Source organism: Papaver somniferum, unplaced genomic scaffold (genome assembly GCF_003573695.1).
Source record: "Papaver somniferum cultivar HN1 unplaced genomic scaffold, ASM357369v1 unplaced-scaffold_22, whole genome shotgun sequence".
Classification (NCBI taxonomy): Eukaryota; Viridiplantae; Streptophyta; class Magnoliopsida; order Ranunculales; family Papaveraceae; genus Papaver; species Papaver somniferum.
In genome coordinates this window covers 3,089,475-3,103,979 of record NW_020632152.1, presented here as the reverse complement: position 1 = coordinate 3,103,979, position 14,505 = coordinate 3,089,475, and the positions used below count along the sequence as shown (strand labels likewise).

The window sequence follows — 14,505 nt, the reverse complement described above, 5'->3', positions numbered from 1 at the left end:
ATAAAATACCTAGATTTCACAGGAATCCTCAACTGATTTTTCTAGGAAAAACCCACAGATGAACAACACAGGAAAAACCTGCTCTGATACCACCTGATACGGCACAGCGGAAACGATTTGAAAACAATCGACAAGCGGAGAATCCACTCCGGTAAACAGGACCCAAATATGATAAACAACTCCAATCCAGGAGCAAAGCGACGATAAAAGATCAAGACGATGATCAATCTCACTCAAAGAGAATAAACTGGTTTTAACCCAAATGGTATTTTCATTGAACGAGCTAATCCAAGCTAAATTACAATGATAATTAAATATGATATTTATAGCCTCAAACATAAAACCTATAAATCTAGAACATTCCTAAACTAGCCCGAAGAATATATTATTATTCTAATAAAAACAAGATAAATCCAATAAGGAAATTAATTATCCTAATAATTAAAATACAAACTAACAAAAATCCAAGATATTAGCCATATCTTGGAATATATGTGACTTGTCAGGATATGTCCCATATCATAACCAAACACACAAGATGTACCCAAATAAATTGTTAAGTTCAAAGTTCGGTTACCTACCATTTTATACTAGGTAACCGAATATAACACTGTAATTTTGGTTTTTTTTATCGGTGAGTTGGGTTAGATATGCTTTTGAATATAAGTTTGCGAACCAACCGAACTTCTAGACCCTAAAGTTCGGTTACATTGCGGGCAAACCGAACATTACACTGTGCGACCAAAACCTCCATTAACGAGCGAGTTCGATAACCTGCGTGTTTGGAAAACGTAACCGAACTACACTTTCAGGTGTGTTCGGTTACATGTTCTTGATATATGGTAACCGAACTGGCCCAAATCTACATAAAAAATTTCATTTTTTTTGAAAGTTTGGAACAATTAAACCAACATTATCTAAGTTTGAAGCATACCTGATAACCTAAATGCTCTTCCTCCGGTGGTGGTTGGTAAAATCCATCATTTTCATCTTGAGATTGAGTTTGGGGAAAAATACAATCACCATCTAAGAAATAACTCATATTCGGATCAGTGTGAGGATCAACAAATACCCTAGGAGAGGAAGGAGATGAAGATTCAGATGTGTTATCATCAATTGTATCATCTCTTGAATACTCAAAATTAGTGAACTCAACAAAAAAATATGTTTCATGTTTTTCTTCTTCATCTTCTCTAACTTTACTCTCTCAATAATTCTACTTCTTTAGCTTAATAATTTCACTAATCATTATCCAAAATTAATCAGGAGGGTAGTTTAGGTATTAATATAAATATCTAAATAAGAGGTGGCCTAAATTTACTTTTAACTATGTTACTAAAAATAGACCCATGTCCCCTCGAAAAAAACCATGGTCCCAAAAAAATCGTTCTTTCTTAATGTATTCGATGTTTGTCGCCTAAATGGATCTTTTATGTTTAATACTGGGCTTATCTTTTGTATCACTCATTATACTTGGTTCCTCGATTCTCCCTAGTGTAATGTGGTTACCAGCTGCCGGCTTTCATGTTGAAGTTATTAACCCGGCGAAAGTTGATAAATGTGAAGACCAAAAAAAAAGAATTGGAAAGACGAGCTCCCACTGAAAAAAGAAGACAATCTCCCAGTTCAAAAGAGAGTGAGAGAAATTAATTAATCCGAGTACTAAGACTGGCTTCCCTTCCCATTCTTAAAGTTCTTGCTTGAAGACTAAATCAGTTTTGAACACATAATTTCCTTCAAATCTTTCCTTGGTGCGCTGATCCCAAACTACCCAAGCAATGACATCCAGGATAAATTGACATATGGAGGTAAACGAAAAGGATAAAAAATCACATCATTTTAATTGGTGTTTCTTAAATTAAGCTCACATGCCCTCTCTCCACCGGGATTTTTTTAGAGGCATACCTTGCAGGCTCATACCATAATTAGCCAACTTTTTGGATTGTCTTTAATTGTTTTTTCTTTTTTTTTGAAGCATAATCGTCTTTAATTGATTTAATGGGCAGTGCACCCAAGAGTTAAATACTATAAAAGAGAAGCATTTGAGTAATGAAATAACTGCCCCAGTTAACGGTAACAGAGTAAAGACATACACCTTAAGGACTTCATCGTTGTAAGCCCAATTATAAACTTGAATCTTTACCTGTTTAATCATTTTTTGGCAGAACCATATTCAAAGATAATAGCATTCCTAGACTGCCATAATGTCCAACAAATGGCTTCAGGAATTAAAGGCCATAGCATTTTACTTATAGGATACATTCGATAGTAACATGTGCTTTTAGAGATTGTGAGGCATCCGTGAAACCAGGGACGGGCCTAGCAAGGGGCTAACCCAAGGGGCTAATCCGGACTATAGCCCGTCCCTAAATTTGACCAATAAAAAATTATATATGTAAGTTTTTTGAAATTAGAGATTAGCCCACCCAGAGTTATACTTAGCCAATGCATTTTCTTTCCCCAAATAGGTTTAGCCCATGTTATTAGAGAAATAAAACCAATATCTTCCTCAAACCATAATTATCTTCTTTCTAATCATGTTTAGTTTTCCATTTTTCTTTGCTAAATCATATATTTCTTATCACATCGAGGTTGTTATAGTATTTTGTATTTCATTGGTTTATATATCTCGTATTTTACAGGAACATCTCAATTATTATTCGATTTGTTCCAAAAATTTTTTTTGCGACCTTCGGTCGCATTGCCAACTACTGATGTTTCAACCCTATCCAATGAAGATTTTTGGGTCCATCCCTGCGTGAAATGGCAATAATTCTTCAAATCGCTTGAACCAACGAACTCTGACGATCAAATAAACTCGGAGTAGATTCTTCAGAGCCAAATCATACCAGACGATCAACTTAACCGGAACAAGCCAATTTCTCTCTGAGAGCAAGCCAAAGCAACTCAAGATCGGATCTAAGCAACTCGGGTGGTCCAATCAACTCACACGATCCACCTGGACTGATCAGCTCCAATCGGAGTCACCAGCTCAACTCGGACTAGCCATCTCGGAATGGCTGCTTCGCTTGGATCTTGCTCAGTATATCTCGGGCATATGCTTCAGAAAAATAAATCGGGACAGTTAATTCAGTTCGATCGCTTACATTGTCACAGACTTACAGTACGTTGATATGAGAAGAATAGGGGCATGCACCATCACAAGAGGTATGCGCAATTTCACTAAGTTTATCATGGATTGGAATTTGATTGATCTTCCACTGTGTGGGGATAAATATACTTGGACAAACGGTCAGGCCGACCCCACTTATTGTCGTATTGATAGGTTTATAGTTAATAGTAGCTGGGAAGAGTTGTTTCCAGATACAACTTAATCGGCTAAACCAAGGCCGGTGTCTGATCACATCCCATTGCTCCTAAGCACACAAGGGGTGCGATCTGGACCCTTATTCTACAAGTTTGAACATATTTGTCTCGAAGATCCTTCTCTCAAAGACAAGATTGTTGGGTGGTGGAGTGAGTTCCAGGTAGAGGGGAACCCCGGGTATATCCTTTGGAAGAAACTTCAATGTCTTAAACAGAAATTGAAAACATGGAATTGGGAGACTTTTGGTAGTATTAATGCTAAAATGGGTGGGCTGCTTGAGGAGATTAAAGAGATAGACTTCAAACAGGAAAGAAACTGGGAAACTAGTGAGGAATCCGAAAAGAAGGTCGACCTTAAGCTCGAATGTAAGAAATGGGAAAGACTTGAAGATATTAGACTTAGACAGAAAAATAAGGATAAATGGGTGGAAGAAGGCGACAACAACACCAGGTATTTCCACAGAATCGTAAATCATAGGAGAAAGTTAAATTACATTAGCTGTTTAAAAATCGGAGGGGAGCTACAAGAGGATCCGAAGCTGATACATGACCATATTAATGATTTGTATAAGGACTTATACTTTGAGTCTTTCCCAGATAGGCCGAAACTTCTTAATATTGAATTTTTTCTTATCACGGACGAAGAGAGGCTGGGGCTTGAAAGAACAATCACGAAGGAAGAAGTAACTTCCACCCTAAAGGCGATGGAGGTGAATAGGGCCCCTGGGCCTGATGGGTACACTGTTGAATTTTTCAAGGCTTACTGGGATGTCGTTGGTCCTAATTTCATGACTGTGGTTAAGCATTTCGAGACCACAGGTTCTTTAGATTGGAGAATCAACAACACTTTGGTCGCTCTAATCCCAAAGAAAGACTGTGTCGAAGAAGTGAAAGATTTTAGACCAATCATCTTGATCAACACGACGTACAAGATCATCGCTAAGACTCTTTCTTCTAGACTGAAACATGTGTTCCCCCGTCTGATTTCTACTTCCAATAGTGCCTTCATACAAGGGAGACAAATTATTGACAGTATTATTATGGCTAACGAGTGCATTGACTCCAATAAGCGCTTAAAGGAACCCGGATGGATCTTCAAATTGGACTAGAGAAGGCGTACGACAAGGTTAATTGGGGTTTTCTGATTTGGGTCTTGCGTAAAATGGGGTTTGGCTTTATGTGGAGGAAGTGGATCTTATCGTGCATCTCACATGCTCATTTTTCTGTTTTGGTAAACGGAGACGCTGGGGAAAAATTCAAAAGTACTAGAGGGCTATGACAAGGCGACCCACTGTCACCTTTTCTCTTTACCATTGTTATGGAAGGTTTTTGCAGGATGCTTGCCACGACGGAAACAAGGGGCGCAATCAAAGGGCTGACAATTACCAAGCAAGGCACTACATTGTCGCATCTCCTATTTGCAGATGACACATCGGTGTTTTCCGCTGACAAAGAGGAGTACATCCATAACATTAAAGGTCTTTTTTTGTGTTTTGAGTTGTCTACTGGCTTGAGGATTAATATGTCCAAAAGTACAGCTATTGGTGCGGGGGATTTCCAACATATGCATGTTGTTCAATCCTCTTTGGGTTACACTTTTGAAGAGATTCCTTTTAGGTACTTAGGTATGCCAGCTGAGACAAACTATAGGTGCAAAAAGATATGGGATTCGGTTTTGGAGTCAATTGACAAGAGATTGGAAGGAGGGAAGAGGATTTATCTCTCATATGGAGGGAGAGTAGTGCTGATTAAGAGTGTCTTATGCTCTCTTGCTATCTATCTTATGTCTTGTTTTTCTATTCCTCCTGAGGTGGCTAAGAAGATAGAGAGAAAAATGAGGACTTTCTTATGGGGAATCAACGATGGGAAAAATAAGATATCGTTGGTAGATTGGAAGACGGTTTGTATGGATAAGGAGAATGGAGGATTAGGAATTAAGAGCATCAGGGAGATGAATGACTCTCTTCTTTGCAAATGGATTTGGCGCTTCTCTACGGATACGAATGCTAAGTGGAGGCAGATTCTAGGAGAAAAGTACGGGGTACAAGACAATGGTTGGGATGCTAAGCCGGTAAAACAAACATATGAAACAAGTCCGTGGAGGGGCATCACTAATAGGCTGGAGATCTTCACACAAGGTATTGTGTACTTGGTCGCTAGCGGGCATCGAACCAAGTTCTGGCTGGATACTTGGACTGGAGATACACCTCTGTATTTAAAATTTCCAGAGCTGTTTGAAGTTTCCAGGAAGAAACAAGGTTGGGTTGCAGATTTCTACAGAGATGGTGCTTGGGACATTGACCCAAGGCGAAGGCTCACAGATATGGAAATACAAGAAGCGACTCAACTCTGCCAACAACTAGATGGTGTTACACTAAACGCGGAGCAAGACTCTAGAAGGTGGAAGTGGGAGAAGGAAGGTATGTTTTCTGTTCAATCATGTTACAATGCGATAACGAGCTCAAACAATATCCCCGACTTTCCCAGTAACAAGATCTGGATTCCTTTAGCCCCCTCAAAGGTATCCTTTTTTGTTTGGATTTTGCATCGCAATTTCTCTTATGATACAAGATAACCTTTCCCATAGAGGTGTGACTGTGGACAACAAGTGTGTTCCGTGCAAGGAAGAATTGGAGTCAATCAATCACCTCTTCTTGAATTGCAACTATACACATAAAGTCTGGATGGCTTTTATGCTGGCACTAGTCCAGAAAGAATCATTAATCACGTTTTTCAATGACAGGTTAATTACAAAATTAAAATTTGACAAATAAATCTCGTTATATAACATGAAAATAGTGGGACCCATCATTTAACACAAAAAAACTGTTATTCTCAAACGTGATAATTTACTGGGCATGTGATTTACCAATGAACTACAGAATCACATAATATATCGGACGTATGAATTAGGTTTATATATGCCCACCATTAACATTCTATTGTGTACCCAACAGCGGCTAACCACGTACAATACATAAGTTTGAAAATGGTTAGCCACCGGCATAGTTGCCATGAATTTTCTTTTCTGGTCGGTTTTCACACCTAACTTTATCTCAGACCCTCAGACCCAATTTATCTCTTCTCTGCTTCCTCATCCTCTTCTCTAACCTAACTGCGCGGCGCCTCTTTATTTCTTCTTCATCTTCCTCTCTTCTCCTCTATTATGAGCGAAGCTTTTGGCAGATTTCCCCTAAATTAGTTTCTTTATTTCGTTGGTTTGTTTTTCAATCGTATTATTCAGAGTTTATAAAAATTGAAGAGGGAGTTATTGAGTTTTCTTGCTCTTCAGAGTTTATACGACTGAATATTACCAAACCCTAACCCTGAATCACTCAGAACGCACGCACAGTTTTACCTGTTTTCATTACCTTCTCAACCCATAGTTGTTCATACGGTATCACGAACCTAATTTTCGTTTTACCTTCTGAAACCCTACTTTGATTTTGTTTTATTTCCGTAGAAGTAGAAGGTAATGATCTCTGAACCTTCGATTTTTCATTTATTCTTTATTACTACGCCAAAATGGTGATAAATTGACAAGGGGGCTTTGTGAATTTTGACAGAAACGGCATATCGATTTACTATTGATGGGCCAAACCTATCGCTACACTTTAATGCTTGATAAAGTGATCTCTCTTCCTCCATCAAGCTCTCTTTCTCCATCTCGAAGGTTTGATTTCTTACTTTCTTCCCATCTTGTATGTTTTGGTGTTGTGTTGTTGAGTTCTAGGTCTAGTTTCTCAATTCTCTTATCATCAGCATTAGACTTGTTTTACTTCGGTTAGAAATGGATGAATGCAGTTAAATCGAAACCCAGGGTTCTATTTTGAAGTTATTTTTAAGGTTTTATTTTCTTTGTTTTTAGTTAATTTATCAGGTTAAGGAAATTTTCATATTGATGTATATGTAAATTGGTATATGTAAATTGGTAAATCTTGGATTGGGATTTGAAAATCCATAACAGATCTCAGTTCTCCTGTTTTTGGTTGAAGCGAGGACTACTATTTATAATGTTTCCATTTAATGTGCTTAAATATAATTAGTGGAACTTGATTGGTGCTATGTTCTATGGTTAGTGTGTGCTCGGTTCTCATGTTATTCTAAATTGAAGTTCTGTTCTTAGTGGAACATGAAATTTGTTTAACAAATCTGAAATTTGAGTGTCTTTTATATGTCAAAGGTGCTACCATTGTTGGAGAATTTATAGATTTTTTAATGGGTGTGATTGGTCTGCAGCTATAGTTGGCTTCCGTTGATGTGCAGGCATTAGTGAAAGAGGCATATGATCTGGATCCTTCAGCATGGAAGTGTTTGGGCACCGACGCTGTTACCATGGTTAGTGGTGAATTTGTTGTTACATGATTCTTGAATTTTGATATTGGATGGTGTAGTGATTATGTGGATTTCTTATACTAGTGTTTACTTATTTGGTTTGCGATTGTTTTGTATCTCTAATTGTACAGACAATGGGTTCTTTTTTCTATCTTTGATTGTTTTGTAAATTACAATGAATCTGAGTTTGCTTCATATATATGGATAGATATTTGGCGCTGATCGAACGGGTTACATACGTGGAACTCGTGTTTCAAAAATATATAAAGGCCCAGTTGCAGGAAGTGACAATGTGCGGAAAGAGAAGTAGAAAAACGAATCTTTAGAAGCGCAGTTGGATATGCTGATAGACAGAAATACAATACTGGAGTACGTGATCATATCCCTAATAGATCTTATCAGCAGGTAACACTAGTACCTACACTACTGAAATTCAGAAATTTAAATGGTCTACTTATTGAAAACTATGATGCATGTCCTGAACTTTACAGGTTGTTAACAGCCAGTATGTCTCTCCTATATTAGTCCATATTAAGCCTTAATTAGTAGTATTGTCCATGTATTAGAGGGAAACACGTAAGAACCTTCAATCTTATATCCAGGATTAATGGAAATTATGTACTTATGCTCTATGATTTCTTGATTTTACTTGCACAAAGAGTGAGATTTCTGAATACTCTATTGCTTTGTGGTTTGAATACTATCTGATGAAGCAAGATTTGGGGGGCTTCTACATTATACGGAGTCCTCGTTAAGAAACCTCACTCATTACCGTGTATGTCAAATTGTCAATTAAAGTTCATTCAGTTTTTCTGTGGTATTGGTATTGGTCCCTTAGCTCATTCCTATCTTTGGCATCACAAACTGGACAAGTTTCAGAAGTATAAGAGTCAAGGAATGGGTACCTGTGTTGATGATATCCTCATCACAAGTGTCACAGGTTATAAAACTCAGTCATGCATGTAAGATTTGGGGGGCTTCTGCATTATACTATGTAGTCATCGTTAAGAAACCTCACTCATTACTGTGTATGTAAGTTGTCAGTTACAGTTCATTGGGCCTTTGAACTTATGTCATTTAAGTTTGACTCAAATTAGGAGATAGAGATTATGATATCTTAAAACTAACTTCTTGTTGTATAGGATACTGGAATCCCAGCAACAACATTGACGTTTGGTCTCTGATTTTGAGGAACTTAAGGAAAAGACTGGCAGCATCTGTATATGTTGATGGTGAAAAGCTGTGATTGATGGCAACTATGAATGCATAATGGATGAAATCATTGATCCAAGGGCGATGTTATGCGATAGAGATGATGTATTAGTTGGGGATGTTTCAAGTGGTGACATGATAACTGGCCAAAAGCTTATGTAAATTAGAGTGGCAAGGCGGATGTAGATTGAATTCAGTTCTAATTTCCAGTATGTATTATTTATCTTTGGATTTGTATTTGTATTTGAAGATTTTGTTTTCTTCGATGTCATGTTGGATAATTAATAAAATCAATTTCACATTCAACTGAAATTATAATTTTAATTTTGTAGCGGACTAATTGATTTCACCAAAATCAGTTTCAGATACACCAGATTTGAATGAATTTGAATCTGAATCTCAACGAATTTCAGTTATACCAGAAAGTGACGGAACCTCCCTTATGACGGATATTAGCCGTCATTAAATTTAACATACAATTACCGTGGTATTGAATACTTTAAGTATGACAAATATTAACCGTTATTTTATTTTACGTACAATACCCATGATACTTAATAACAGATTTTGTATGTGATTTTAAGTCACAAATTTTATTCATCATATTTAATAACATTCTTTATTTGTCATTTATAAAGAGTCACATCAAATAAATAACGGTTCGAATAACAAATAAAAATCGTGATAAATCATGTTTTATAACCGACTTCATTAGTCATTTATAACCCCTTTTGGACTAGTGTGGATTACGAGAGGGATTGGTTAATGTGTAAGGATATAAAGCATATGTTTCTAGGTCAACACATACAGGGGTTAACTGAAAGGGGTCGTACTCTATGGAAACTACGTCCCTTTGCCGTGTGTTGGGTCATCTTGAGAGAAAGAAAAAAGAGGATTTTCGAGAAACAAGAGAAGGTGGAAACTAAGATTATTGAGGCTGTGAAGGCAACTCTTCTGTACTGGAATTGACCTAACGTGGAATTCAGAGGTGTGGCTTATCAAGATCTTCTTAGGCAGTGGGGAAATGCAGTTAATAGACATTAGTTTCTCATATCTTTTCGGTGGGTTATCGGTTGGGGTTTATAGTGCAGTCTTGTTTATCGCTATACCAACTCTTGTTTTTTCCTATCCTTTGGCTCTGTCTCTTCTGTGAGATGGAGTCTCTTATTGTAATTCCTTAATAGTCTTTATATATATTCGTTGTTATATTGAAAAAAAAGAAGAAGTTAAATATCTAGTTACATTTACCAAGTAACCGGCTCCTCGATTGACTGTGTGTTTACAAGACGCTTGATTCCAAAACAAGTGTACTGTTTTGGATCAAAAGGCAGAATCTCTCCCTTTATTCGCTAAAAAATTAATGAGAGGCTGATATAAGAAATAAAGACAATGGATGGAGTATTTTTCTTAGTGGGAACCGAACATAATTACTTTTACTATCACATTGCAGCACTCTTATGAAACAATTTTTAATTATCATATTCCAACTTAATTGTCTATATAAGCCCGTCTTAGAATTTCTGATATCATGTAAGCTAAGCTAGTCACTCATTGTACTACTTACCAGTACTAATGGCTCAAATTCACAGGCTACAGGTTCAAAAGGAGTTGAAAAACTGCTCAGGAGACCAACTTTACTGTTTCTATAAGAATGAAATTGCCAAACTACCGCAAGTTCTTCCTCACATATTCAAGAGTGTACAAATTCTTGCTGGAGATGGAAATAGCGCGGGCACTGTGAGGCTCACAAAATTATGTATCGGTAAGTACCAAAAATTTATCAAATCGTGACCAGCAATGCATAACTCAAGAGAGCTCCAAAAACAAGCTTACCAGTTAAGTATGCTATATATATAGCAACTAGATGATTATAATCTCATTAATTAAAAAAACCTGTTGAATGTATGATGTTGTTTAGGGTCTTCTCGTGAAGAAATAATGAAGGACAAGATTGAAACTGTGGTTGATGAAAGTAGGACTCTTCGTGGCAGTATCATCGATGGAGATCTCTTGCGTATGTATCCTAAGTTTGAGTACACAATCACTATAACTCCATTGGTTACACAAGGAGAGGAAGAAAGCTGCTTATTCAAATTGTCTGTGGAGTATGAGAAAGAAAATGAAGATGTCCCTAATCCAACTGAGTATATGGAGATGTCGAGTTTTATTTCTAAAGCCGTTGCTAGCCACCTTGCCAAGAAGGCCTAATATATGTACATAACCTGGCTGTACTAATGATGCATAGATGTTATTAGCTTAAACGTGGTCTACATAAATAAAACCTCTACCGATCCGTTTAATGCAAGATCGCGCAAACTAACTTTGTTTTAACTTTTAATAACCTATTTCATTAACTAATTCAAACTTTATACTCAAACAAATCAGCAAAGTCGCATACAAATCAATCGTAGGAAAATTGATACCAAAATTCCAAGATATTTCGAAATTTCACTACAACTAGGTGCGGGAGATTTCAAAAAGAGGACACACACAAAAACAAACTACTGCAGGTAAACTTTTAAACAGAAATGTAGACGTTGGGAGGCAGGATAGCTAGTTCTTATTCCACAAGGATTAATATAAATGGCAAATTTGAACAGAAAATATAATCGACTGTCCTCAATACAAGAGCAAATTCTTTTAGGAAGCTCAGAGAGTAAGTAATATCACAACAATATACAAAAAGGCTATACAAACTGTACAGAGTTAAAACATTCTACGGGTCGGTAATTAATGAGGTATAAACCCAAATTTCATGCCTATCGATTTTAATGAGAATAGTGGTCCATTAAATTGTACACAGCGTATTTTTCATTTAAGGTCCATGCCAACTCTTGGACCATCAGACATATTTCATTTTAGTAAGTTTATTTTTTTTACGAAAGAATTGTGCAAACACCGCAAGAAAATCACACACTTAACGAGCTACATTTCACTTTAGATTTAATCTTAATGCTGAAAATCCAAAATTCATTTTTTTATGTTTTTAGAAGCATCAAAATTAATATGATTTATAAAGGGGATACCAGTCCTACTAAGTGTTGATACCATTTCATCGATCCAACGGCTAGAATCGGTGGGATCTTTTTGTTCTATATGAAAAACAGTATCAACACTTAGTAGAACTGGTATCCCCTTTATAAATGATGAAAATTAATGTGTATGTTGTAATTAAGTTGGTGGTTTTGTTTCATTAGTTTTACTATTAATATAATGATGCGGCATTGAGGAACAACGAACATCACAATGTGTCTAACTATCAATTTTATTTTCTTACAGGGAAATTAATTATTTGGTTCAATGAGGAGATAACAAGAGCAGGTGATGTTATAGATGAGGTCCATGAGGAGATAACATGGCAGGATGATTGTAATGTCAAGAGATAATCCTTTCACCATTATCCTTGTGCCATTCATGTTTACTATGATATAAATCCCGCTTGCAATCAAAATGTAGATTACATGTGTCAACATCGAAATAAACTGAGATCCAAGATCAAATCTTCACCTCAAATCTGAAAGCATGATGAATCTGGATGTTAATATCTAATCGGTCAACAGAGAAACTGGTGAATAAGACTTTGTTCGTTAGAATTTTTTTTGAAGTATTTGATTAGATGAACACTCATGAGAAAATAATTGATCGTTTTTTGGATCGAAAGGATGAAATATGCTAGAAAAGGAAGATTGTGCAAAGGATGGTTTCATGAGAAAATAATTCACAAAATTGGTTAAAAAGACCAAAATCAATAATTCCTCGGTGAAAAGGACATTTAGATTTTGATACTGTTTAAATGAACAAAAATGTAAAAATAGCCACGATGTATCCATTTTCAAATACTTTTTCTTATTTTTAATTTACATCAGGATGCATCCAGTTTCATCCTTCCTGTTTTTTAAGTTTAGGTCAGGATGAATCCAGTTTCATCCTTGCTATTTTTTTAGTGTCCATTTCTCCCATAATAATTTTTACTCGTCCATTTGAACTATTTTTAAAAATATTTGGACAAATGACCCATTTTCCGATTTGAAAAAGAATGCTTATCAGTTACTAAATAAATGATCTTCCTGGGAAATATTTTCCCTCGAAAAAATAGAATTTCTCGTCGAAATAGAGAAATGTTACGAAAGCATGAAGATAACAAGGCCTAAATTATGTTATCTGGCTGCACTAACGCTACTTCATAAATACAACTTGATATGGTCTGTATTTATCTGGTCTGCATAAATACAACTTGATCAATCTGTTTGATGCAAGATCCCTGTTAGAAATAGTGTTAGATTATTAGTCCCACATTGTTGGGCAATCTAAGATCCTGCGGCTTATAACGCCTTAGGGTCTCTCTACTCATTGCCAATTGGTTTTGAGTTGGATATCCGTATTCTAACATGGTATCATAACAGGTTACTTGTAACGAGTCTTTGACCGCGCCTTTACTCCGCGTCACCCGATTTAATTGTCCACGTGTTAGACCCAACGAGGCTACACATGAAGGCGCGTGTTGAGATTATTAGTTCCACATTATTGGGCAATCTAAGATCATGCGGCTTATAACCCCTTAGGGCCTCCCTACTCATTGCCAATTGGTTTTGAGTTGGATGCCCTTATTCTAACAAATAGTAAACTAAAGACTCTGGTTTTGGGAGAAATCATTACAAGTTGATCCTGATTCGGTGAAACAACCAGTACAAGTTGACGCCGCTTATGAGAAACAACTAGTTGAAGTTGACACGGTGAGTCGAATTTGGAATTCGAGTTATCTTGAGAAAAAAAATTGTTTGGTTCTAGAAGAATTCTATTTTAGAGTTTGGTTTATGTTAGGAAAGTGTCTTTGCTTAGCCGTCAAGTTTGTTAAACTATAAGTAGGTTGTTGAGCCATGAGAATTTACACCAAAATTATTAACAATATAGTCGTTTTGCTTCCGCTTTTGTGCTTGTCTGATCCTATATCTGGTATAAGAACAAGGTGAGAGAGAGATTAGAGAGATAGAAAGATTTAGAGAAGGTTCGTAGTTCTTACTTAGAAAAATCGCAAAGAAAATAAAAAAGTGTTACTGCTGTTTTTATGATGAGTATTCGAGAAGGGTTGTTGAGAAGAGTACGAAGCCAAGGTGGATAAAGGTCAAGCTGGAGTTGCTTAGGGTTTGTTGGTGAAGGCGTTAAAGAAAAAGAAAGACTTGAAGCAAGGTTCAAGAATTAAAGAAAAAAAGATTCGACAGGTTTTTGCTGTGTTGGTTAATGGATCGTAAGCTTTTTTTTCTGAACAGAAAGGAATTTTATTAAGAGGAAAAAGAGGAGTTACAACAATTCCACCAGGAGTGGAAGTTTAAACAAAAACTACACAAAGATGGAAAGCCAATTGTTGTGGATTGTGTTCGTAAAGTTTAAATGGACACGTCTGCGTGCTGCTGCCCAAGATAAAACCAAAAAACGCACTTCCATAAGTTTAATGGATCGTAAGCTTGCTCGGTCCATGAGGTTATTCTCTGGGTTTAACAAAAGCTATGCAACAAGCTCGCTGAACGAAACTAAATCAGGGTCGTAGACTCGTGAAAGTTTGAGTTATCTTAGAACTCAATATTATTGGTGAGAAGGGAGAGTTGTTGCAGCTGCTGTGAAGGGAGAAACTGA

The 14,505-nt window shown here is 36.6% G+C and overlaps 1 protein-coding gene and 1 long non-coding RNA gene across 4 annotated transcripts; both read left to right on the top strand.

Annotated features, from left to right (window-relative positions):
- Nucleotides 1-6,382: 6,382 nt before the first annotated feature.
- On the top strand, nucleotides 6,383-9,186 carry LOC113340487. 3 transcript variants are annotated; one of them, XR_003355499.1, is made up of 5 exons: nucleotides 6,383-6,799; nucleotides 6,894-7,000; nucleotides 7,567-7,665; nucleotides 7,871-8,067; nucleotides 8,805-9,186. It is a non-coding gene; the product is annotated as an uncharacterized LOC113340487 (long non-coding RNA). The 3 variants fall into 3 exon arrangements; XR_003355500.1 differs by having other exon boundaries at nucleotides 6,384-6,799; nucleotides 7,594-7,665; XR_003355498.1 differs by having other exon boundaries at nucleotides 6,894-7,665.
- Nucleotides 9,187-10,394: 1,208 nt separating this feature from the next.
- On the top strand, nucleotides 10,395-11,179 carry LOC113340655 (major latex protein 146-like). Its single transcript, XM_026585775.1, has 2 exons — nucleotides 10,395-10,636; nucleotides 10,793-11,179. The coding sequence occupies exons 1-2, from the start codon at nucleotides 10,447-10,449 to the stop codon at nucleotides 11,080-11,082; spliced, it is 480 nt and encodes a 159-aa protein (XP_026441560.1). The 5' UTR covers nucleotides 10,395-10,446; the 3' UTR covers nucleotides 11,083-11,179.
- Nucleotides 11,180-14,505: the final 3,326 nt, after the last annotated feature.

Bases quoted from the DNA above. Each gene is read 5' to 3' on its own strand.
- LOC113340655 (XM_026585775.1), top strand. From the start codon at position 10,447: ATGGCTCAAATTCACAGGCTACAGGTTCAAAAGGAGTTGAAAAACTGC. The intron at 10,637-10,792 runs GTAAGTACCAAA...GATGTTGTTTAG, and splicing joins GCTCACAAAATTATGTATCG to GGTCTTCTCGTGAAGAAATA.